The sequence below is a fragment of the Nicotiana tabacum genome, chromosome 5, assembly GCF_000715075.1.
Source record: "Nicotiana tabacum cultivar K326 chromosome 5, ASM71507v2, whole genome shotgun sequence".
Classification (NCBI taxonomy): domain Eukaryota; kingdom Viridiplantae; phylum Streptophyta; class Magnoliopsida; order Solanales; family Solanaceae; genus Nicotiana; species Nicotiana tabacum.
Genome location: NC_134084.1, coordinates 130805498 through 130829662, shown reverse-complemented (window position 1 = coordinate 130829662; position 24165 = coordinate 130805498). Strand labels below are relative to the sequence as shown.

The window sequence follows — 24165 nt, the reverse complement described above, 5'->3', positions numbered from 1 at the left end:
ATTAATTAAATTACTCATTTAAGAAAGAGATAAGAATAATTTAGTAAGATACATCTTACGATTAATAAGTGTGTCAAGAATCTTAAACGACATATAGAAATGACCGTTAAATATTTAACATAACTAATATTCAAAGTGAATATCTTAAACTGTACTACCAAATACCGTCACATAAATTTAGACAAAAAGAACAATATTAGTACTAGTTAGAATCCGAAATGGACATGTGGCTTTTAAAAAAGAAGAGAAGACAGCTGAAGTTGAACTGACAAAACGCGCGCCTTACGTTTAATAAAACCATTTCCTATTCCATTTGGATTCGTCCTCCTATATCCAAAGTCCAAACCAAATTAGGAAATTGTTTTTTATTTTATTTTATTTATTTTAAATTATAAATTATTATAAAAAGAAAGTCATAAAACACCACATCATCCCCAATTCAACACAAATTCCCCCAAAAACCTCACGAGAAAAAACACACACATATTAAAAAGGGCAAAAAAAAAAAAGTGGCCAAATCAAAAGTCGCGTATTTTGAAACCTCTACGAACCTTCTTTGCCAGAAGAAAAATCCAATCGTAGATTTATCTTCACACACACACACACACACAGAGTTGGTGTGGTGAAAATTTTGTGATCCTTTTGGGTTGATGAAACGACAGCGTATTGGAATCTCAGAGGACTCGTGAATTTCTAGGCTTTTTTTTTGTTGCTGGATTAGGGTTTCATTATTTGATTGATTGATTGATTGATTGGATTTGGTGAGAATTCTAGTGATATTATTGCGATGATGATGACGGACCAGTCATCGCAGTATTCGTTACCATCGGAGGATTCCGCGGTCGAATTTGGGATGAATTTTGATGAGCTAAGCATGGATATTGACGATATATGGAAAATTATTGACGAGGACCCCGATCCTTCTCTGCCGGTAAATTTTCAATGAATTCTTTGTATGCATTGACAGTGTAAAAAATCTTTACACAATCAAGTCTTGGTAATCTGGTAAAGATGGTAACCAATCTGCTAGTACAGGTTAAATTTCACAGGTAGTATACAAAATCTTTACGGTATCAGTATATATAAGTTAAATCTTTTTGGTAAATCAGGGTTTTACTGTGAATTGAGCATGATCATTTAGTAATAATTTTGTTAGTGGGTAATTCTCGATTCAGTCGGAACTGGACATGCACCTCTTAAACTTTTCTTTTGGTGTGTGTGCGTATATATATGTAAATAAGATTATTGTATAGGGATTCAAAATTTGGGTTTGATTTGGATTGAAATTTAAGTTATATAAACTTACAGTCTAATGAATGTTACTAGCCATTTATGTTAGACTAATGAGCAATGCTTATTGACTAAAGTTACCTACAATTATTTTTAAGTACCGAATTGTGTAAATATTTTTTACGCTGTAAGCGCGTGGAACTTAAACTCTCTAGATTTTGCTTTGAAAGAAAATTTTGTAAGAATTAAATGAATAATTGAGTGTTTACTTTTAGTAGTTTAATGTTTAAGCTTTTAGATTAGATGATTGTACAATTCGGAGATTTTCCATTTAAGTTGGATACATTTGTTGATCTTTATTTATTACGCTCTCTATTACGTCTGACATTACTGACATTCCTTTTAGTCTGTTCCGAAAAGAATAACATCTTTCTCTATTTGGAAACTATTTTAAGAGTTGCGTCTCCATTTACGCTTAATGACATGACTTGTTTGGTCTCACTCGATATAAAAGCTCATTCATTTACTAAGAGAGAGAAAATGTAAAGACATGTGGAACTCCCAACTGACTCATTTAATTATTGGTAGTACGAGCGATATTGGTACTTTGCATATATTTAGTTTATGTGTCAAAAGTCTTCCCTTTATTTATCTTAACTCAGTGCTTAGTCAAACACTTTCACATAAACTGGAACAGAGTGAGTACGTCATAATGTTGTCAGTGCCAATCATTTTCTTCACATGGGAGAGTTTAGCTAAGCTGTTCGACCTTGCCGTGTCGCATTAAGTTGCTGGATAGAGGTCCAGTAAAATTGGCTTTACTGCCCGTGAAATAGAAAATATATTATATAACCTCGATAGATAGTCATTGAACTGAAAGAATATTTATATGTTTGTAATGGAATCTCATATACCTGCCTCACATTATAAGATAATTTTAGAAGAAATAAAAAATTCAACATCTTGAATAAAGAATAATCTCGTGAAAAGACTTTCAAATAAAAGAATTTAGCACTTTTAGACGTGAACAGCGAAATGTCAGTTTTTATCTTGCAAATTTCAGCTAGTGTCATCTTGAAAAAAATCTAATTGCATCTTATTTTCATGATATCTTGCTGCGTAGGATCATGACTCATGAGCTTGCGAGTTGTGGTAATTAACTAGGTTCTGTAGTTACTGGAGATGCATGGCTATGGAGGTGACCCTTGTTCTTTTTGTTGTGTCGTTCAAGGTAGCATGGTGGTAACATGAAAACTGTAAATGTCAAAACACTATGATTATGCTAGTTGAAGGTCCATAACTATCAAATATTTCAAGGCCACTTGTATTATAAGACTGCATATTTTCACACTTCTGTGATGCCTGATTGAATAGCTTCTTTTACTAGTGGGCCTTTTAGCGACGCTCTGTGAAAAGAGAAAGGAAGAGAGAGACTTTTATTGAATTGAGTATTAACAATATACAAGATGGACTTCTTCTACGGGAGTCTTGGTCTCTCTCTCTCTCTGGTTGGGATAAAATAGGTGTAGTAATCGTTTGTTACATACGATGATTTAAGTAATTTTTTAATTTTATTGTAGTACTTTATTATTATTATTATTATTGTTGTTATTTTTATTTTCGATAATATTGGCTTGAGATGAGTCTATATGGAGTAACATGGTCAGTGAGGATTCATATAGTCAACCCCAACTTGTTTGGGAATGAGGCCTAGTTGTTGTAAGTATATAATATTATAAAATGGCCTATGGAATACCTTGAAATATTCTGTATAATCAATATAACATTTCCCTATGTAACAGATAGCATGTGCAGACTCTGAGTCATAATTATAGATGCTTCTAATAAGGTACCTACCTCACGTTTTTTGCCAGTGGTCCTTAATTGACCTTTAGGATGAGATTAATTGCTCTTTGGGAAAACTGGGTCTACTGTGTGATTATTGCAAGAAATTAATATTAGAAGACTTATCAATGAAATACAGAACCTTTTTAGTTGATAGATTCAGGCTTGGTATCTGTTGTCCCATTTTCAAGTCGAGACTTGTAACTGTTGAGTCTGATTGGGATTGGGATGGCCCATTGTGGAGCTAATTAGGTTGGGTGAACTAAGAGCTACTGAAGTAATTTGGTTAGCTGAATCTTGAAATATTAAGGATACTAACGTGTGATTTCTTTGAATACTAGGTAAAACCTTGCTAAATTTCTTTAACACATTAGACTGTTTGAAAGAATACTCCTAAGCTGTTAGATGCTGAGAAATTTGATACCAATGGTTGGTAATAATATGGTCAGAAGCATTAAGGATGTCTTGTGCCTTTTCCAGTATCTGTGGATGGGGTTCTTTTGAAGTATCTGTGGTACTTAAACAGACACATCACATTTGCAAATTTTCATAAATAAAGGGCATGTTGGCAGAAATAATTTGTAGATGTGTTTGACTAAATTGAACAAATGGAAATACTAGATACACTTGAAGTCAGTGAATGTTCAGTAATACATAATATCGATGTTTGGTACTATATTTTAAGTATGGGCTTGTCAAAATGAATAACTTTACTCATGGGATTACTCTTATTTTTAGACATTACACCTTGTAAATTCGAATGGCTTGTTGATTAAGTACTGAGCAGTCGGTTACATTATTGTGTCCAAGACCAAGAGGTGTTGGACCTAGACCCGTAAACTGTTTAAATTGTCCATTGAATGTAGATGGTTAAAATTGATGTCAGGTCAGTTAAATTCCGTTGTTAATGACAAAAAGCTTAATGATTGAAATTATGCCATCAGCTTCACGAAGTAAAAACACAATATAGGTTAAGTAAAGAATATACTGCGAAGTGCTTTGCTTTCAATCTTCGGTCTGGAGATACATATTGTAGATCTGTCATTGGATCACGTGAACAGTTTGGTCTTACAATGCTTACCCAGTTTGTCAATGATTTTAATATTCGGGTATCCTTTTGCAGAGTATGCCAGAGGTTTTTATGCCAAATGACATGGGACAAGGTTAGCTGGTTGCCGACTTGGATACTTATGGAATTTGATGTTGTTACTAACTTGGTGTGAGATTATGGTGCTTATTACTCATCGTGATATTTGATTCTTGATGTTTATGCTATTTTAAGTAGGTTATTCAGATTTGGAGAGAGCTTCATTTTCTGGGGGTCAATTTCTTGGACACATTGGAGTCTCCCCTTCTTCCAACTCAGAAGCTTCAGATTCTAGGACAGGTGTTTCAGATGGTTCATCTGATTCTGCAGGGAATTCAAATGTTGATGGTGGGAAGCTTGAGTTTCAATTAGGGATAGACTCTCCGGTACACAGTTTCTGTGGAAACCTGACTGAACGGAGGCCTGGTCAGGACAATGACTGGTCCACTCATAAGGATAATCTCTCTCGGTGTACTTCATCTAATGTCCAACAAGAAAGTAAGGAAACTCAACCTTCAGATGTCGACTAGTTGTGACACTTGTAGCTTTGCTGCTAATACTGATCATATCAATAATTGATAGAATTTGGACCAGCTATACAATATGTGAAACTCATTAATACCACTGGTTCTCCAGAGCGAGAATCTTGCGCTGAATGTTTCTTGACCTTTTTAGTAGGCATTTCTGTTATTCTCATTTTTGCTCTGAGGTCCTTTTCTGTTGTAAGTTTTCTATTTATTCATTTTTGTTTTTAATCGCTTCGAAAAACGTCATTGACATTTTAGGGTTGCTGCTAAGCCAATCAACTATAGAGAACAAGTTGAGAACCTCAGAAACATTAGCTGCAGAAGAAACATCAAGCATTGAAGTAGCTGCATCTCCAAATGATGAACCCTACGCTGGGTTCAGTTTATGTCAGAGTTCTGATACTTTGCCCGAAAGTTGGGACAAGTTTCCACAAACTTTCCATGCAGATTCTTTCTCGAAGCCGGCTGCACTAAATAACCTTGATTTTGAAATGCTGTCTCACAATGATAAGATGCTAAATATAATGGACGGACAATTGGACCATACAACTGGGATTGCAGACTCAGATACAATGGCATATGAGAATTGGACAAGAACAGGTGAAGGAGTTCAGCAGGTTCCTGAGTGTTATATGACTGCAAATTTTGGTGTTGGGGAGCTCAGTGCCTATCGTAGTGGTGGTATCCAAACATCATTAAATAATGGCATCTTGTCCTCCAGGTTAAGAGACAGCAATAAGGTGCAAAAGATGTTTCCTCAGCCTTTGCCTTTCAGTGGGTCAAGTTTCCTTATTCAAAACCACCAGTTACATAGAAGGAATGACAAAAATGAACTGATAGGTGGTGCTGATATACCTACAGTTTCTGGGCTCTCAAATTCATTTGTTCCTGCTCCTGCAACTGCTTTTTCAAGTACCGATTTTATGGTTTATCCAAAGGTTGAAAATGATATACTTCAGTATGATAGGTCTTCTCATCACCTTGATAATTTCAAAAAAGCTTCTTTAGAAAAAATCATTCTGGTTCCTCAGGATCACCACACTGATGTGAAGGGTAGAGAACTGCCTGTCTCATTATCATCAACTTCAATGAAGAAGCAGTTCAGCTGTGCAATGTTAGAAAAGGGGCAAAAGCACAGTTCTTTAAAATTTACTGGTTCTCGCCTATCTACAACCACTCATCGAGGAGCTTAGCGAAGCTTGTTGCCTCAAAGAAGCCATAGTGAGGATGATGATGATCTGTGCATTCTCGAGGATATAAGTGCACCTGCAAAGGCAAATCCATGTGCTAATGGCAAGGCTCTTGTTGCTCTACAGCGTACTACAATTACTAACTCTTTTATTCCAGCTGAAGTGGGACAAATGAGGCCGAAGTCAAATGATGAGCTTGTTATTTATCGAGCTGCCTTGCAGGTGAGGACTAATAGCTGGCACTATTTCAATACACACGTGTTGCAAGAACTGTGCTCTGAAATGTTGTCATACTATTTTTGCTGTTTTAAAATTAATATTTATCTTTAGCTGTTTCTCTGGTAATTATTCGCACCCACTTGAATGCTTTTTTTTTTTCTTGTATATCTTTATTGATAATAGTTCTGTAAGTTACAAAGATGGGAGTTGAAATCCTTTAAGCATGTGCAATTCAAGGGATCTGTTGGATTCTTTATTTTTATGCTGACCAATTTATTGTTTGCTGTGTATGTGGATGATCAATACAGAAAATTCCTTCTCCTGACTTTTAAAAGCTGTCTGTGTTTAAAGTTCTTTATGGTGGAACATGATGACACTAAATGGGTGCCTTTTGTGCCCGTGAGAAAATCTGCCCTTTTTCACGTAAAGAAATAAATTCTGATTGGACTAAGGCTGTGGTACCTGTTGCAGGATCTTTCTCAGCCGAAATCAGAAGAAAATCCACCCGATGGTCTTTTGGCTGTTCCTCTATTGAGACACCAGGTTCAGCACTGTTTGATGGTTTATGTTTATAGGAATTATAAGTTTCGATTTTCTAACTGCAGCATGTACCTGAATTTATTCTTCAAGATGTGGAGATCACTAATATTGTACTGAGGGCGTCTACTTGAATTTTTGGTGCAATTGCCCGGGAATTGAGAGAATTAAATTTTACTAAAATAGTTTTGTTAGCGCCAAAAGAACTTAGCTGCTGACAAAATACATCAATGATATGTGAATTCTCTGAATTATTCTATTGGTTGAACATATTGTGTTGTCTGAAATGCTGTAGCTTATCTGAAGATATGGTTAAAAATAGTTACATTATAACTGGTACTAAGCCAATAACTCCTTTCGCTGAAAACATCCTTGTGGAACTTTGCATATGCTTGTGTATTTTACTGCCCTAGATTATTGTTCGGGTGTTTCATTTTTCTTTATCTGCTTCTCTATCTCTTTTTCTTTTTTCATTTATTCATATTGTAGTTTATAGCAGGCTGTTTATTAGCAGGCTGTTTAGGTTCTCAATGCCTCTTCCTCCTCCTGAAGAAGAATTAACCAGGGGAAAAACAAGAGATAAAATGTATTATATGTTGAATTGGTGTGAGGAATTATCTGAATATTATCCATTCAATTTACACGCAGCGCATTGCTTTATCATGGATGGTCAAGAAGGAAAAAGCTGGTGTACCCTGTTGTGGTGGGATTCTTGCTGACGATCAGGTAACTTTTTGACACTTTAAACTTCTCGATGTTTCATCTGTCTACATGAGAAGAATTGCCTTCGAAGTGGTCACCCTTTTCTTAGTAATCTTTTTTCTTTGGGTTGTTGTAGGGACTTGGGAAAACTGTATCAACAATTGCACTTATACTCAAAGAAAGGTCTCCATCTTCGAGAGTTTCTACAGCCATGGCCAGACAAATTAAAACGGAGACATTGAATTTGGACGATGATGATATTTCATCTGAGCTTGACAAGTCAAAGCTAGGTGCCTATTCTTATCAAGTCAATGATAATTCTAGCACAGGCAGTAAAACTTCTATGCATACAAAAGGGAGGCCTGCTGCGGGCACCCTTATCGTTTGTCCTACCAGTGTCCTTCGTCAGTGGTCTGAGGAGTTACACAATAAGGTAACAAGCAAAGCAAATCTTTCTGTCCTAGTATACCATGGTAGCAATAGAACAAAGGACCCTATTGAACTAGCAAAGTACGATGTGGTGGTCACAACTTATTCAATAGTAAGCATGGAGGTCCCTAAGCAGCCTCTTGTGGAAGATGATGATGAGACAGGAAAAGGAACTCATGAATCACCTTCTAGTAAAAAGAGAAAATCTCCTTCGAGCTCAAAGAAAAGTTCATCAAAGGCAAAAAAAGAAGTGGAGAAGGAATTGCTTGAAGCCACTGCGCGCCCTCTTGCAAAGGTGGGATGGTACAGGATCGTGCTGGATGAGGCTCAAAGCATCAAGAATTACAGAACCCAAGTAGCTAGGGCTTGTTGGGGTCTTCGTGCTAAACGTAGATGGTGTTTGTCAGGGACACCTATCCAAAACGCAGTTGATGACCTTTACAGTTACTTCAGATTTCTCAAATATGACCCATATGCAGTGTATAAACAATTCTGCTCCACAATAAAGTTTCCAATCCAGAAACATCCAACAACCGGGTACAGAAAGCTGCAAGCAGTGCTTAAGACTGTTATGCTTCGTCGCACTAAAGGTGAATATAATAACTTCAGCATGTACTTTTCCTCTATAAGCTGCATACCATTTTAGACAGGCTTGCTCCTTACATGGTATAATATGATTCACTTGTGGTTGCATCTTTTTTTTTACGCCAAACCATTCATGTCTATTTCTATTTCAGTACTGATAAAGGGTAGAGGGCCTGCGAGCACTCTTCTAGCTCCTCATTGCCCCAACCTTTCTTTTTATACTTCCCGCATCAGTATTACATGATTCCAAGTAAAGTACTATATGGTGCCCAAATTATGTTCTAAGTTACAACTTATCTGGAAAAAAACACTTATGTGCTGTAAGTTACAATTTTCCTCCTCATCCTTCACTTTATTCTGAGTTTATCCTCAATTTATCACTTCTCTTTTCATATGGTCTTTAGTGTCCCTCCAGTAAGGAAATTGGAGCTAAAATCTGACTTCATGTGTGAGACACGTGATGTTCACTTGGGTAATTTTGCTTGAAATTGTTATTTTAAAATGATTTTTTAAGGAAATAGAAGTAACCAGGAGAAGAGAAAAAAAGCAAAGAAGAGAAAAAATTAATCTTTCTGACTGAAAAACAAGAGGAAAAAAAAAGGAAGGAAAACGAACAGGAAAAGTATAAAGTGGAACATATGATTGCCACAAATCCAGGTCCTTTTCTCCATGCAAGGCTCCTCCATGGCTTCAACCACCTCTATAGTCAATCCTGACTCCAACATCTACAGCAAGTCCTGCCCACTGTTTAGTCAACACCACCCCCTTGTGCCCCAACCTGGAACTCCCCTACCTGAGTTGAGCAATAAATATGCAACCTCCTCCGCCACCCTAACTTCAAAATCAAGAAACTTGCATCCGTCTAACACCCGCACAAATTCTTAATCGAGAAAGCCAAAAGTGATAAGCAAGCAAAAAATGTAGAGGATATAGGAATTCCGAGAGTATCAGACCCACCATCACAGTGCTGGGGGACCACTTGTAGATATTTGTTTAGCGGCTGCCGCTGTGGTGATTCAGGCAGGAGAGTAGGGGTAGGTGCGGGGGACACATGAATGGGGAGAGGAGAGGGTGAATAGGAAACAAAAAGCTTGAAGGAGAGGGGGAAAGAGGGGAGGGGGAGATGGGGTTGTGGATGCTGCGATTTTCAAAACCATACAGCTAAATGGGATGAGCGAAAAACAGGTGGGTTTGGTGGGACATAGAAGAAAGCAAAAGTTTTTCTTTTTCTTTCCTTTTCACTTCTTTTAGTTAACTGTTAAGGTATTGTGTTTTTTCAAAGTTACACTTGTAAATCATCATGCTTTACTATGATTTAGCACCAATTTGGCTTCTGGCTAGGATCATCTAAAATTAAAAATGTTATATTGATGATGCTATTGGGACAAAGTGATAGGTAAGGACGAAATTGTAGCTTCCAACATAAGTTGGAACATGTAAGTGATTTACTCCAAATTTCCTTGTATTCTGTGCATTGTGCAGATGCTAGTAGGGACCTTTTGTCCATATTAAATTTTAGAGATGTGTCCTAATAGAGTTTGTACAGTAAGGACTTTCTTGGTGCGTTACCATTTGTTTGCGGTATAAGTTAGTCCTCCATTCCCTGTTTGCTCTCCTATGCGTTGCAGATTCGTTCTTGGAATTATGCTTATTTTTTTAAAGTAATTTCAAAGTTTCTCTTTTTCTTCTTTGGAAAGAAAAGGATCATATGGTCTATTTGGTTCATCTGAGCCCAATTATTGTTCTTATCTTTAACATGTTGCGCACTAATGTTTAGACATGCAGCTTTGTTCGACTTGTTTTGGCTATGTGTGCTTAGATTTTCAAATGAAGTGCTAAAAGTCATTTGCTAGTCAGCTGTTTGTATCTATGAGGTGCTTGTAGTAATGAACATGACAAACTCAACTTGGTTTTCTGGTGGTCATTGTCCACTTTTACTGTTGTACTGTTTGCATGTCTGACTTGTCACTTTAAGCGCACAACTCTTAAATTTCTATATTGAGGATTAACGCTGTCATTATCTGATCAGGTACATTTATTGATGGAGAACCCATTATCAACCTTCCACCGAAACGAATTATACTGAGAAAAGTTGATTTTACTGATGAGGAACGAGATTTCTACTGCAGACTTGAATCTGAATCACGTGCTCAGTTTGCTGTATGTTTCGACGATATTTTATACCCAGTCTTCAAGAACTTTGGCTTTTGAATTCTTCTCTTTCTCTTAACATATCAATTTATGGACAATTCAGGAATATGCTGCTGCCGGGACAGTCAAACAAAATTATGTCAACATACTGCTGATGCTTTTACGCCTGAGACAAGCTTGTGATCACCCTCTTCTTGTTGGAGGGTCCAACTCTGGTTCTGTTTGGAGATCATCTATTGAGGAGGCCAAGAAATTACCGCGAGAGAAACTAACTGTTCTTTTGAATTGTTTGGAAGGTTCTTTAGCAATTTGTGGCATTTGCAGTGTATGTTATCACTTGGCTCTTCTTTAATATATGTTTATGTCAATCTTATTACTCCTTTTTTTGTTGCTGCTCCTTATTTGGCGGCTTTATACTTTAGGTGGTGTTTTTAAATTGTCACCTCTAGCTTTTTGCTCTCTGATCAACTGTTATCCGCCTCAGCTTTTCCCTGAAAAGAAACAACCCCATTGAACTTAAATGTTTTTATCTATTTTTTGATGATACATCCTCGTCTAATTTGAAGGAAGAGTGAACCAAAAGTATTGGGGTTTTAAGCTACTACTTTCAGGTTCTATATTAGCTAAGGATAAATTTGTGAATGTTACATGCACAAGCATTCATGCTCTGCTAAATGCATGCATGGTTCAGTTTAACATTGAAGCTGATCCACAACTAGAAAGGAGGATTTTTACAACTTAACTTCCATGTAGAAACCTCTCAGTTATTAGGACACTCAAATCAATTAGGCTTTGTTGCATTTAAGTGGAGTAGAGTAGAAGGGCTGGTATTTAAGTTGAGAGGGTAAAGAGGCATCCACCGAGTTTAAAAACCGTGCGCCTCTGGGACTCTGGGACTCGGGGATTTTTTGGTTTTTTTCCATGCAATTTGCAAACATCAACACCAAAAGTATCATTATTATATGTAATGGGTTTTTATCCTTATGATTGTAGCATTTTTAATATCTTTGTTCCCTGTTCTGGGTCGTCTATTAAGAATCTGCAATTTTGAGGTTAATGGTGAGATACAACCAATAGTGGTGCTTGCCTTTGTTAAGCTAATATAACTTATTGCCATTTCTAGTTACAAACTTGAACTTGCTTTGATAATGCTCAAGTGATTTGCTCTGTTCAAGGCAAAATAGAAATAACATTTGGAAAATAGTGCTTACAATTTGGTTGATTACGTACTACAGGTTATCAGAGAAATGTTGCAACAACAATTGCTTTTAATATGTGATACCAATTTTAAAGTAATCATTTCAGCCTATAATGTTTTCTAGTTGTCTGCAACTTTACTATTTTGATCTGTCTCTTACTACATTACTCTTTATTTCTCTTGTCTTGGATTTCTCTGTTATGGATCTCCTTATTTCTTCCTTACCTCCTTATGCATTTTGGTAACAATCTTGTAGGACCCCCCTGAAGATGCTGTTGTAACAGTTTGTGGACATGTCTTTTGCAATCAGTGTATTTGTGAACATCTAAGCGGCGATGACACTAAGTGTCCTGTATCAGCTTGCAAAACTCAGCTGAGCGTTTCTTCAGTTTTCTCTAAAGCAATGTTAAGTGATTCTCTATCTGATCAGCCCAGTCTGCAAAAGAACCCCGACTGTGCTGGCTCTGAAGTGGCTGAAAGTTCAATTTGTAGCCCATATGACTCATCCAAGATTAAAGCTGCTCTTCAGATGCTGCAATCTCTGTCTAAACCGAAGGCGTGCACTATGAGGGACTGCATTTCAAGATCAGATGATGAAGGAACTTCTCCGTCAGAAAATAAATGTGATAATCATGCAGAAGAATCTAGGATGAATACAAGTTCCAAAGATACAACCACAATCGTTGGAGAGAAGGCAATTGTCTTTTCTCAGTGGACGGGGATGTTGGATTTGCTTGAAACTTGTCTGAAGAGTTCCTCAATTCAGTACCGTAGACTTGACGGAACAATGTCTGTTCTTGCTAGAGATAAGGCTGTGAAAGATTTTAACACACTTCCTGAGGTTTTAACATTTCCATCTTTTTGGTGTTGAATATTTTTCTATCTTTTTAAAATCCCAGGACTAAAATTGAAGTTTTACGCAGGTATCAGTCATGATTATGTCTCTGAAAGCTGCAAGCCTTGGACTGAACATGGTTGCAGCTTGTCATGTTCTTCTCTTGGACCTTTGGTGGAACCCTACCACTGAAGATCAAGCAATCGACAGGGCGCATCGGATTGGACAGACCCGTCCTGTTTCAGTTTTGCGGTTGACTGTAAAAGATACAGTTGAAGATCGCATATTGGCTCTTCAGGTATTACTTTATTTGTAGTTTTGTTAAAGCTTTTTGTTCGTACTTCATCGTAAATTTGCAACACGCCTGAAGTGTTTCTATCAATATAATGATAAACATGGATAGTCATGATCTTCTGCTGAAGGACTTGGATGTCAGCATATGCAGATATGCTATCACTGGGTTTCATTACTTGTCCTAGTTCAAACATAGTCCAGTTTGCGGTTTCCTTTTCTGCATCTTTGCTGGTTTCTGACTTCCTCTACATTTGAGAATTCTAATGTGGTATCACCGATTTTCACAGCAAAAGAAAAGAGAAATGGTTGCTTCTGCATTCGGAGAGGATGAGACTGGTAGCCGACAGACTCGTCTCACTGTGGAGGACTTGGAGTACCTTTTCAAGATTTAATCAGCATCTCATTTTTTGCAGTAACCTGACATTTTAATGCCAGCCAGCTTGGGCTGTCTTAAATTTTTTATTTGGAAACTGGTTTAGCAGCATACATAATTGAGGCTTTGGTTCTTAGGTCCATAGTATTGACAGAAAAGATGACCTTACTAAACAATGATTTTGAGAATACCTTCAAACATTCATATGATCCATTTTTTATAGCTATTGGTTACCTTGTGCAGAGGTTGGATTTTAGTCGGCTACACCCAAATGAGGATGAGACTTTAGATGAGTCTCTGTAGATTCTTTGCTTAGAAGATGTAAATGATAGTTCCTGTGGCTTCTGCCATGTTTCTTTTTTCTAGGATAGGATACTTAGGAGTACAATGTATTAGTAGTTTAAGTTCTAGACAGTATATTACTTCTAGGTTTTTGGGTTGTAAAATTCACCTTCAAATTTAATTTAATACAGAACTATGCCGTCATGGCAATTCTTTTTCATTTGAAGTTTCTATAAATTGCTTGTGTGTTACTGTGGCTTATACCTTGGATGTAAAGTTCTGGGATCCTGCCAATTCTATTCTATAACATTGTGGTTCCTCCCTGTGCCGAAAACTTAAATGGCTGACGGTGTTTGACAATCAAGTCAAGGTAGGGGACACACACAAATATAGTTGTACATTAAGGCGTCACTTGGTTCACATGCTGGTTATGCGACGATTATAATACAAGTCTGTCTTTATTGATCATATGGATTGCTTTTCGTGACTTCTCTTTCCATAGGCAGAGATTGCAGTCTAACCAGCTTTCTAACTTTAGGGGACCGGAATCAGTCTTTTGATGAATTGTTTATGCATTAATATTAATGAAGGAATTCTTTATGCGATAAATAGCGGTATGTCTCCCCCCACCTTCAAAAAGACAACAGAGCAAAACGAAAATATGTATTTAGAAAATGATTTGGTTTTAATTCTTTTTTTGTTTGATGTGCTAGTTATTAGTAGGTGTATGATGGTGTTTGCTTTGGGCACAAAATTTTCCCTTTTGAGAATTCAATGCGTCACCATGTCTAATGGAGGATGGGGAAGATCAAAGTATGAGATACCAACACGGTACGATCGCTTAAACGATCCAAATCTCTACTTTTTATACCTCTTTGAACTATGGACCAACCACAAAATATAAGAAAGTAATAACATTTGCAGGGTAAGGCTGCGTACAATAGATCCTTATGGTCCGACCCTTTTTTGGACCCTGCATATAGCTGAAGCTTTGTGCAGCGGACTGCCGTTTCTTTAATTGACATTTGACTTCGAGTCAAAAGAATCGTTATACTCTAACATGGAAATCTTTAGACATTTATAAGAAATGCATTATAAGGACGATAAAACTATGGGAGTAATTGCAATGGGCAATTTGGAAATAGTTTTCCAAATTGATCCCTTTTGAGAATTCAATGCGTCACCATGTCTAATGGAGGATGGGGAAGATCAAAGTATGAGATACCAACACGGTACGATCGCTTAAACGATCCAAATCTCTACTTTTTATACCTCTTTGAACTATGGACCAACCACAAAATATAAGAAAGTAATAACATTTGCAGGGTAAGGCTGCGTACAATAGATCCTTATGGTCCGACCCTTTTTTGGACCCTGCATATAGCTGAAGCTTTGTGCAGCGGACTGCCGTTTCTTTAATTGACATTTGACTTCGAGTCAAAAGAATCGTTATACTCTAACATGGAAATCTTTAGACATTTATAAGAAATGCATTATAAGGACGATAAAACTATGGGAGTAATTGCAATGGGCAATTTGGAAATAGTTTTCCTTTTTGATTTTTTTTTGAGTAGGGGTGAATTGATATTGTTAAGGATGAAACATGGTAACAAACATGGTCCCATGGTCTAGTGGTCAGGACATTGGACTCTGAATCCAGTAACCCGAGTTCAAATCTCGGTGGGACCTTTTCTTTTTGTACAGTAACTTTTTTGTCAAGTGCACAAAATTAAGTTTCAGCTATAAAAGTAACAAAATTAAGGCACATAAGGGAATATTACCCTCTTCTCCTCATCCCAAACAGAAATTCAATACTTTCTGATTTGCAACTCTATGAAGCTGTAGTGTAAGTGTAGTATTTAATCCTGTAGTATTTATTGACATGGTCCCATGCATAATGCTATAATGGCTACATATCCAAAATAACCTTATACTCAAGATTTCAAAGCCACTAAAGTTAAACGGGGTTGATTGAAAGTACACACAACTCTTTTGCTTCAAAATAGTCAGAAGTCAGAACCATTAAGCATAAACATGTTCTTTTTTTAATAGTGGTGTTTGGGCTTCTCCTAAATACCTGCTATATACCACCAGCACGGGTATCAGATAATTCTGTCGAAACAGATCTAGATAATTCTGCGAACAAGGAACCAGCCCTCTTTAAGAAAGCTTTGCCTTATAGGTGCTGCCTACTCAATCGAACAATGATCAACAACAACGACCTAGTATGATCCCACAAGTGGGGTTTAAGGAGGGTTGGACATACGCAGCCTTAGCCCTACCCTAAAAGGGAAGATAGGCTATTTCCGATAGACCCTAAGCTAAAAAAGATGGAAGTCACTCGAACAATGCTCAGAACACAAAAGTGTGTGCAGTTCCACCCTCTTCACACAACCAACGCCCTGAAAAGCACGGACGAGCCACATGTAACGAAACTTGCACGTGCGACTCTGGCTGGGATCCTGGTATACTGTATTAATATGTGTAGGTTCCCGTACTAATATGGAAGTCACTCGAACAATGCTCAGAACACTAAAGTGTGTGCAGTTTCACCCTCTTCACACAACCAGCGCCCTGAAAAGCACGGACGAGCCACATGTAACGAAACTTGCACGTGCGACTCTGGCTGGGATCCTGGTATACTGTATTAATATGTGTAGGTTCCCGTACTAATATGGAAGTCACTCGAACAATGCTCAGAACACTAAAGTGTGTGCAGTTCCACCCTCTTCTCCAATGCTGAGTCACAACCACGGACGAGCCACGTGTAAAGAAACTTGCACGTGTGACTCTGGCTGACTCTGGCTGGGGATTCTGTTATACTGTAATAATATGTGTAGGTTCCCGTAATTCGAGACAAATAGGAAAAAATCACTGAGCATATGATTCATCCAAGATTCATTCATAAGCAAATATGCAATCTTGATATCTGCTCTCTATAGAAAGCTTTGCCATCTGAAAAGTACTGATAATCCAATCTAAATCAATAGAGAAATATTTTTAAAGTTTGCATCTACCACAAATATGTCACACACTAATGAACTAGAAATATGATTAATATGAACTAGATATGAATAGAACTCAAGTACAGATTTCTCAGCACCGATCATTCAACCAAGCCAATATGTCACTACGAACAATCTCAACATTTTCATCAGTCTCTCCAAACAACAATGAATGCATCATACCCTCATAAATCTTCAATGTCTTGTCTTTGCATTTAGCCAACTGATACAATTCTCTACTCACTTCTGGATCAGTTACAACATCAGCACTTCCATGTAAAATCAAGAATGGTAAATTCACATCACATAGTTTGCTACTAACATAATCTGTCACACGCAAAAGTTCAAGTACAGTACCTAATCTTGGTTTTCCAACATACCTATTAGGATTCATCCCACCAATAATTTTCTTTTCTGGGACTTTTACAGATTTGTCCAATAAATCAGCTGTTGGTACAATAGCCAAAGTAGGTGCAAATCTTGCAAGAATAGTTAAAAATTGTGGAATTGGCCATCTTGGTCTAACTTTATCTGAAATTTTACACATGGGGGCTATTAAAATTGCACCATTAAACATACTAGGACTTTTTAAGTGAATCAAAAGGCAAATTGCACCACCCATTGATTCACCATATAAGAATTTAGGCAAATCTTGAAATTCAGGATTTTGGGTTAGGACAAAATTGTAAAAAGACAAACAATCATCAATAACAAAGTTAACATTAGGTACATAAGCTTTAAGACCTTGTGATTGGCCATGACCTTCCAGATCAAGGGCAAAACAGGCAAAACCATTTTTGGCTAAGTGAATTGGGGTTGCTTGAAATGTCCAACTGATGTCATTTCCATAGCCATGTACCATAAAAATGATGCCACGTGGAGGGTTTTTTGCAGAGGGTAGCCATGATCTTGTGAATAGGGTTAGGTTTCTTGGTGAAGTGAAAAAGGATTTAGTAGATTTGATACCTTGGAGGTTATAGTAATCTTGTTCTGTTGGAGTATTTCCCCAGTAATAGAGTTGGGTTTGAGGAGATTTGTTGTTTTGGTTTTCCTCCATTATAGGTAGATGAGGTCTTGATTTTCCCTTTGTGTGGAGGAAATCTCCGTTTGGCTGTGAAAAAGAGTGGTCTATATTTTTTGTTCTCTTTATTATCCTTAAATAAGGTTTTATTCGTATTCGCATTTAAAAGGTTTTTTTTTGTATCTCATCCGGTGTCCGATTATAGTAATCTTGTTTTGTATTGCATTAGAAGTCCGATTATATTCAAATTTGCGCTGCGTAGGGCTCCATTCGGGGGGGAAGCGCTCCCTGCCAATGTTTTTTTGGTCAAGGACAAAGTTCCCGTGTGAGCATAAAATTTAGAGTTTTTTCAAATTTATTTTCAGATATTTATTTGTTTATAAATTTTAGTAATTATTTTTTGGCAAATTTTTAAAACAAAATCTTCAAATCTCAAAAATAGTTTTTTTAATGGTAATTATCAAATTTTACTAACAACAACAATAACAACAAACCTAGTATGTTCCCACCAGGTGGGGTCTGGAGAGGGTAGTCCGTACACAGACCTTACCACTACCTAACAGGTAGAGAGGCTGTTTCCAATAGATCCTCGGCTCAGGAAGGGTAATAAGAAGAGGAGGGAAGCAAGAAAGGGAGAAAGAGGGAATAGAAAAGAAAAAAAGGAGAGATAAAAGGATAAGTAGTACCAAATAATAGCAACATAGAATACAATACCTGATGCGAACAAAACCACATAACGTAATAAAAATCTAAGAATATGAAGGGACATGCGTTCTACTAATACTATCGGTGAGCAACTAAAAATTACCCATTAATCTCCTACCTTAATCCTCGACCTCCACACCCTCCTATCAAGGATCATGTCCTCAGTGAGCTGAAGCAGCGCTATGTCCTGTCTAATCACCTCACCCCAGTACTTCTTAGGCCTACCTCGACCTCTTCTCAAACTCGCCATGGCCAACCTCTCACACCTCCGAACAAGAGCATCAATGCTCCTTCTCTTAACATGTCCGAACCATCTCAGCCTCGACTCTCGCATCTTGTCCTCCAAACCGGAAATTTACAAAGCGGAAATTTATAGCTTAAGTTAACAAAATTGCACTAAGGCTGGACATAAATCCTAAAAACAGTTCTAAAGTAGTTTTTGAAGTTTTCTACTAACAAAATTCAAATTATTTTCAAGTAAAATGCATGTCCAAACACAATTACAATTTTCAAAAATATTTTTTTTTCAAAGTTTCAACCAAATCTATTCCAAATGCCAGCAAAGTGTGAAGTGACTTTACTTGGGTGTTCATGGTTTAATTTGAACCTATTTTTTGTTTTACAAAATAAAATCAATTACTCCATTTGTGCCTTATTTGACACTATTTCTTTTATAATACGTTCAAAAAAAGTGATATATTTTATTTCTTGGGAGGAATAGCCGTTCGTCATAAGGTAATTTTGAGCTAGAAAGAAAATGTCGGAGGCAATTTTAGCTCAATAGGTGAACGGGGACATATTTGGCCTTTTTTATAATACATTTAAAAAAAGTGATATATTTTTTATTTCTGAAAATAATTTAATTTTAAAATTTTCATCTAAATTTTAATAATATTTTTTATAGCTACACAAATATTTTGATATGTTTGATGTCACAAATTTTAAAGTCTACATTTGTCTCTTAAAACGAATTACCAGGCCAAACCATGTTGAATCAGTATGTCTAAGTTTCGAATGAATAAAGGGATAATTTCATAAAAGTACAACTGAACAAAATACATTTCAACCGCTTAGCCTAAAACAATATCTTCATCGGATGGCCCAATAAATATTAACAATCAGTTCTTTTTCTAGCAATATGATATCATTCACATGGTATGACAAGATTTTTTTCACTCTCTCAAAGTTACAACTTTTCCCTCCCTCCCCCCCACATCCCCCACATTCCCCCTCAAAACTTTTGTCTATGTCTTTGTTTCTCTTTCTTCTCCAACTTAAATACCAATAAATTATGTATTAAATACATATTTTCTCCTATTTTCTCTTTTTCTTATAGCAAAATATGATTTTTTAATGAAATATTCCAATCTTCTATTACTCTTTTAAAAGGTAAATCATTTGGGTTTTCACATATTAAAATTGTTAATCAAAATTTAAATTAAAAGTGAAATTTCATGTGCAATTGCTGAAGCAATCCAACAAGATAAAAGAAAATTCAAAATTTGATTAAAAAAATTGTAGAATCCCTCTAGCAGATATAAAAACTTTTTCATATTTCACATAAAGAAAAAGAAGAGAAGAAAGTGGCAAACTTTCATGGAGGCCTCTTATGTAATGACACTATATCTAGATTCTTATAAACTAAAAAATATATAATTATATAGCATTATACATAAATATACACATTTATACATAAGTATACAATACCATATAACTGTATATGAACACTAGTTATACAATATTTTCAGTAGAAAATACATTGTGCCCAACACTACACTAACTGTAAACAATATGGCAACTTGTATAAACATGTATAATACTGTATAAGTGGTATTTATATATTCATATACATAATTATATATTATTATACAATGTCGATACAAACTGCTACATGGTTATGATTTTTTATTCCAACTTCGAGGTGTTGTAGCATGTATTACAACTTTATGCGAACGATTCCGAATTTAATACCCACACAAGATACATCCATTTTTATCCGAGACTTCAAACTCCTAACAATCCTGATCCAAATTTCAAACTTCAAATTCTTCCAAAATTAGTAGTTATTTCTCAGCGTAAATCAAGTTTGAGAGCTAAAGATTTCAGATCTGCGTGAGTTTTCATTTTTCTTTCAAAATCTTCAATTCTTCTTCTGCTTGCCACCATCGAACTTGGCGGGCTTGGTCGACGGAGGAGGACCCTGAGCTAGATTTGTGTAGAGGATAAGGGGAGGAGAAATAATGGAGGTTAGGATAAGAGAGGATGATGGGATCTGTTCGGGTTAGAAAGAAAGAAAAAAGACGTGGTTGGGAGAGAATTGGGAATGAAGAAAAAAAGAAAGGAAAAAACCTTTTGAGTGCTTTGGGCTAACCAATGAAAACTATTTTACAATATATGTACAATCTGGGTTAAATCGGGTAAGGACCTAAAATATGGGCCTAATTTTATTGATGTGTTGGGTCAACTGACAATGAAGGTAATTTTCTCATGAATAAATCAAAACAATTTGGTTTGGTTCGCATGAAATGCAAATACAGTAACTTTAAAAGCTCCATAAAATTTTCTACATGCTCACACAATTTAACAAGAATTGAACAAATAAATGTACACCAAATTTATTGAAACATTCTCATTTGAGAAATCATTAATACTTTTTATAAATCTAACAACAACCTTCTGTTTATGTAGACTTTTACGCTTACCCAAACTTTATGATTAATAGCCTGTTTGTTTAAATTTTTTGGGCGAAAAGTGCTTTTTTTTGGGCCAAAAATATTTTTTTTTTTCAAAGTTAAGATATTTGCTTAAGCTTTTAGAAGGATAAAAAGAACTTTTGATTAGAAGTAGAAATAATTTTTGAGAAGCAGAAAAAGTAGCTTCTCTCCAAAAGCATTTTTTGAAAAGTTTGGCTAAACGCTACTCCCTCCGGTTCACGCTACTCCCTCCGGTTCACAATAAGTGACAAGTTCACTTTTTCATTTTGGTTCAAAATAAGTGACAAGTTCACTTTTTCATTTTGGTTCAAAATAAGTGTCCAGTTAGGTAATCAAGAAAAAATTCAATTTGTTTTTACTCTTTTACCCTTATGTGCATATTCTTAAAAAGTTTTCTTACTCCTCACTATAACTATGTGACCAATATTTAAAAAGGTTAGTTTAGTCATACTAGGTATTTTTGTATAGAATTTAGCATTTTCTTAATGGACGTGCTAAAAAGAAACTGGTAACTTATTATGAACCGAAGGGAGTAATTGCTACTCAAAAGTATTTTTCAAATTAAGTAATCAAATACAAACTGTTTCTTATCAAAAGTATTATTTTAAAAAATATAAGAATAAGTTGATTTTAGAAGCTTCCGCATATATGCGATAAAGCAACAAACAAATGGTTTTAAAGAACTTCAAAAGTGAAAGAATACAAAAAGTTACTGAGCACTTTTAATATTACTCTAGAGATATGGTTATGTGTTTTCTACCAAAAATATGGTGAAATGGATGATGTTCCTTCACTTTTAATTAGAGGCATCAGATTCTGACTATAGATCGATTTTTTATGACTTTTTGGAGAGACAATTTTGGCACTTTGGACGAGTTAGTCCTTTAAGTTTGGACTATCATTCAAAACTGTCCTTAATCCAAACTTTCAAAAGTAATTATGTTTGATTGTTCTCGTTGTATCGTATTGTATTGTTATTCCAAAATAATAGTTATTTTGATTGTTTCATTAAAATTGGTTGTATTGTATTGTTAAATTCATTGTTCCCTTTTTTGAAACAACCGATTTGATGTGGTGAGATTGTTTCCTAATATTCTTTCCAATTATGGCTTAACTTGTTACTCCATAGTTCTATTTTACTCTTACTTTTTTTCTATTTTAACTCCAAATCTCCAACATATAACCTACTTTGTTTTTTTCCCAGAACTTTTGCCGCCAACGTTAAAGGCCGCCTTCTCTTTTGTTTTTTCTGTTAATTTGCTTTTAACTCAATTCTAATTAGTTGTGCTCCTTTCTTTTGCCTTCTTCTGTCTCGCTCCTTTGTTCTGCTTTCTTAAGGTGGCTTGCCTTCTTCTGTTTTGTTTTTAAAAATTATTTTTACGCATATTTTTTGATAAATTTAATATTTAAACAATTGAGGGTAGTTTAGTAAACTTATCAGTTACAGTACAATATGATACAGTCAAATCAAACAATAAAATATTATTTAACAATAACAAACAATACAATCTATCCAAACATTATATTTATAAAACGGTAAAATACATTATAAAATGATGGGGAACAATGATCCAAACAGAGTGTAATAGAACATGACAATTTCACTGAATTTATTGTTGATAACTCATCCCCAATTTGAAAAAGAATAAACAAGCTAAAGTGATTGTTTTGTAGTAACAGGGAGGACTAGATATTTTTCAATTCTATAATTGAAAAATAGTCAGTTTCAAATTCCACCGTTGAAATTCCATGATAACGTCATGGAAATTGGAATATTATGGATTTTGAAACTCAATAACAATAGTTATTTTTCAATTACAGAAGCAAAAAAATTCGTTATTTGTAAACGAGGAATTTTCAGAAACCACTATAATTTAGTGGCTATTAACTTCCTACTAGTATTTGTACCCGCACGATGTGCGAATAATATTTTGATCTTGCTAAATTTTAATTAAAAAAGTCATATGAATAATTATTGGCAGAAACTCAAATATTATAACTCCATATATAATTGGAGATACAAACAAATATAAATATAATATTGATTCAAAAATTAATAATACTATATGAAATAATAATTAATAAAAATATATTTAGCAATATTTTAATTTAAATTACAAAAAAAATATTTTATTATTATCTCAACAAAAGTACCTCTTACAACATTAACTTACATCTTTAATGTTAAAAGACATACTAATATGTACATACCTGATGATTTATTGACACCAACATATCATCACTTTAGGGAATTATCAACATATGGAATAACTGGATTAGAATTAACTCAATGATTTTGATGCCACTTTAATTTTAATCACACAATCCTGGTTGCTTTTAACAATTTAAATGATACTTTTAGAACATAGTGGGCTATTCAGATCACTATTTGTAAGCAAGAATATTAAACATTTCAACTTTATGAGTATTATTTTAATTAGCAATTCATTTCGTAAGAATCGAGATTTTTTTCAATAAGTTAGCTGTTAATCTACTTTTAATATTTCTCTTATACTATGCATATGTCCTAAAAGAAGATGAGTTCCTATAGCTTGGTTGGTAATTCTTATTAATTAAATTAATTTGCATTTGCTTTTTGTAATTCGCTTTATTATGTGTGAATAGCAATTCCAAATAATACAATAATATTCCTCTAGACGTTTACTCTGTTCAAATTTATTCCATTCTAATTTACACGTATATATCGACCTCAACAGTTGCTCAATCAATTGGTTAAAATAATTTTTGAGAGCATAAATATCAATAACTGACTAAAAAGTCACAGACCATACCTGAGCTATCAAAAAAGAATCCATACTCCCAATTCCTATCTAATTTAGCATAGCAACTACTAGCATCAATTAAAAAAAACTAAAAAGTATACATATTGCTTTCAAATAACTGAGATATAAGACAAGCTATAAAATTTTGGATAATTAATTTCACCGTAAGGTAATACAATTGATATTTCATACTTAAAAATATTATCCTCACAAAATAAATTGATGTATAGCTTGCCATTAGTTCCTCCTCTTCTTGTGTACATTTATGATTAATTTAATTCCTTCTAATATTATCGAACTTGCATTAAAATGATTGAACCAAACTGCATGTCCATGACCATTGTCCTATTGAGAATCACTTATAATTGTTCGAATCCAAACTATATATATCACACATCTTGATTCTCAAACTTGTAATGTTAATTGAACAAAACATATAGATTTATGTTTTAA

At 35.2% G+C, this 24165-nt stretch overlaps 3 protein-coding genes and 1 non-coding gene across 5 annotated transcripts; 3 read left to right on the top strand and 1 right to left on the bottom strand.

The window, feature by feature from the left end:
• The first annotated feature begins 430 nt into the window (after positions 1-430).
• Positions 431-5882, top strand: LOC107819811 (uncharacterized). Of its 2 annotated transcripts, none has more exons than XM_016645966.2 (4): positions 431-931; positions 4199-4238; positions 4358-4660; positions 4948-5882. In XM_016645966.2, the coding sequence occupies exons 1-4, from the start codon at positions 788-790 to the stop codon at positions 5880-5882; spliced, it is 1422 nt and encodes a 473-aa protein (XP_016501452.1). In that variant the 5' UTR covers positions 431-787. The 2 variants fall into 2 exon arrangements, with proteins under 2 accessions (XP_016501452.1, XP_016501459.1); XM_016645973.2 differs by having other exon boundaries at positions 438-931; positions 4361-4660.
• An 83-nt stretch (positions 5883-5965) lies between these two features.
• LOC107819790 (helicase-like transcription factor CHR28) lies at positions 5966-13704 on the top strand. The gene is made up of 9 exons (XM_016645948.2): positions 5966-6101; positions 6570-6641; positions 7284-7361; positions 7474-8356; positions 10381-10511; positions 10606-10827; positions 11957-12541; positions 12624-12833; positions 13117-13704. Exons 1-9 carry the CDS (start codon positions 6051-6053, stop codon positions 13219-13221), a joined length of 2337 nt encoding a protein of 778 aa, XP_016501434.2. The 5' UTR covers positions 5966-6050; the 3' UTR covers positions 13222-13704.
• Positions 13705-15101: 1397 nt separating this feature from the next.
• On the top strand, positions 15102-15173 carry TRNAQ-CUG (transfer RNA glutamine (anticodon CUG)). Its single transcript has one exon. It is a non-coding gene; the product is annotated as a tRNA-Gln (tRNA).
• A 1197-nt stretch (positions 15174-16370) lies between these two features.
• Positions 16371-17625, bottom strand: LOC107819801 (caffeoylshikimate esterase-like). Its single transcript, XM_016645957.2, has one exon. It carries the CDS (start codon positions 17544-17546, stop codon positions 16581-16583), a length of 966 nt encoding a protein of 321 aa, XP_016501443.1. The 5' UTR covers positions 17547-17625; the 3' UTR covers positions 16371-16580.
• Positions 17626-24165: the final 6540 nt, after the last annotated feature.

What these genes read in the sequence shown, in the direction of transcription:
- LOC107819811 (XM_016645966.2), top strand. Translation starts at nt 788, where the DNA reads ATGATGATGACGGACCAGTCATCGCAGTATTCGTTACCATCGGAGGAT. An exon ending in ACCCCGATCCTTCTCTGCCG is followed by an intron (nt 932 to 4,198) that starts GTAAATTTTCAA and finishes ATCCTTTTGCAG; the next exon opens with AGTATGCCAGAGGTTTTTAT. An exon ending in ATCTAATGTCCAACAAGAAA is followed by an intron (nt 4,661 to 4,947) that starts GTAAGGAAACTC and finishes TTGACATTTTAG; the next exon opens with GGTTGCTGCTAAGCCAATCA.
- LOC107819790 (XM_016645948.2), top strand. Translation starts at nt 6,051, where the DNA reads ATGAGGCCGAAGTCAAATGATGAGCTTGTTATTTATCGAGCTGCCTTG. An exon ending in AATCACGTGCTCAGTTTGCT is followed by an intron (nt 10,512 to 10,605) that starts GTATGTTTCGAC and finishes TGGACAATTCAG; the next exon opens with GAATATGCTGCTGCCGGGAC. An exon ending in CAATTTGTGGCATTTGCAGT is followed by an intron (nt 10,828 to 11,956) that starts GTATGTTATCAC and finishes ACAATCTTGTAG; the next exon opens with GACCCCCCTGAAGATGCTGT.
- LOC107819801 (XM_016645957.2), bottom strand. Translation starts at nt 17,546, where the DNA reads ATGGAGGAAAACCAAAACAACAAATCTCCTCAAACCCAACTCTATTAC.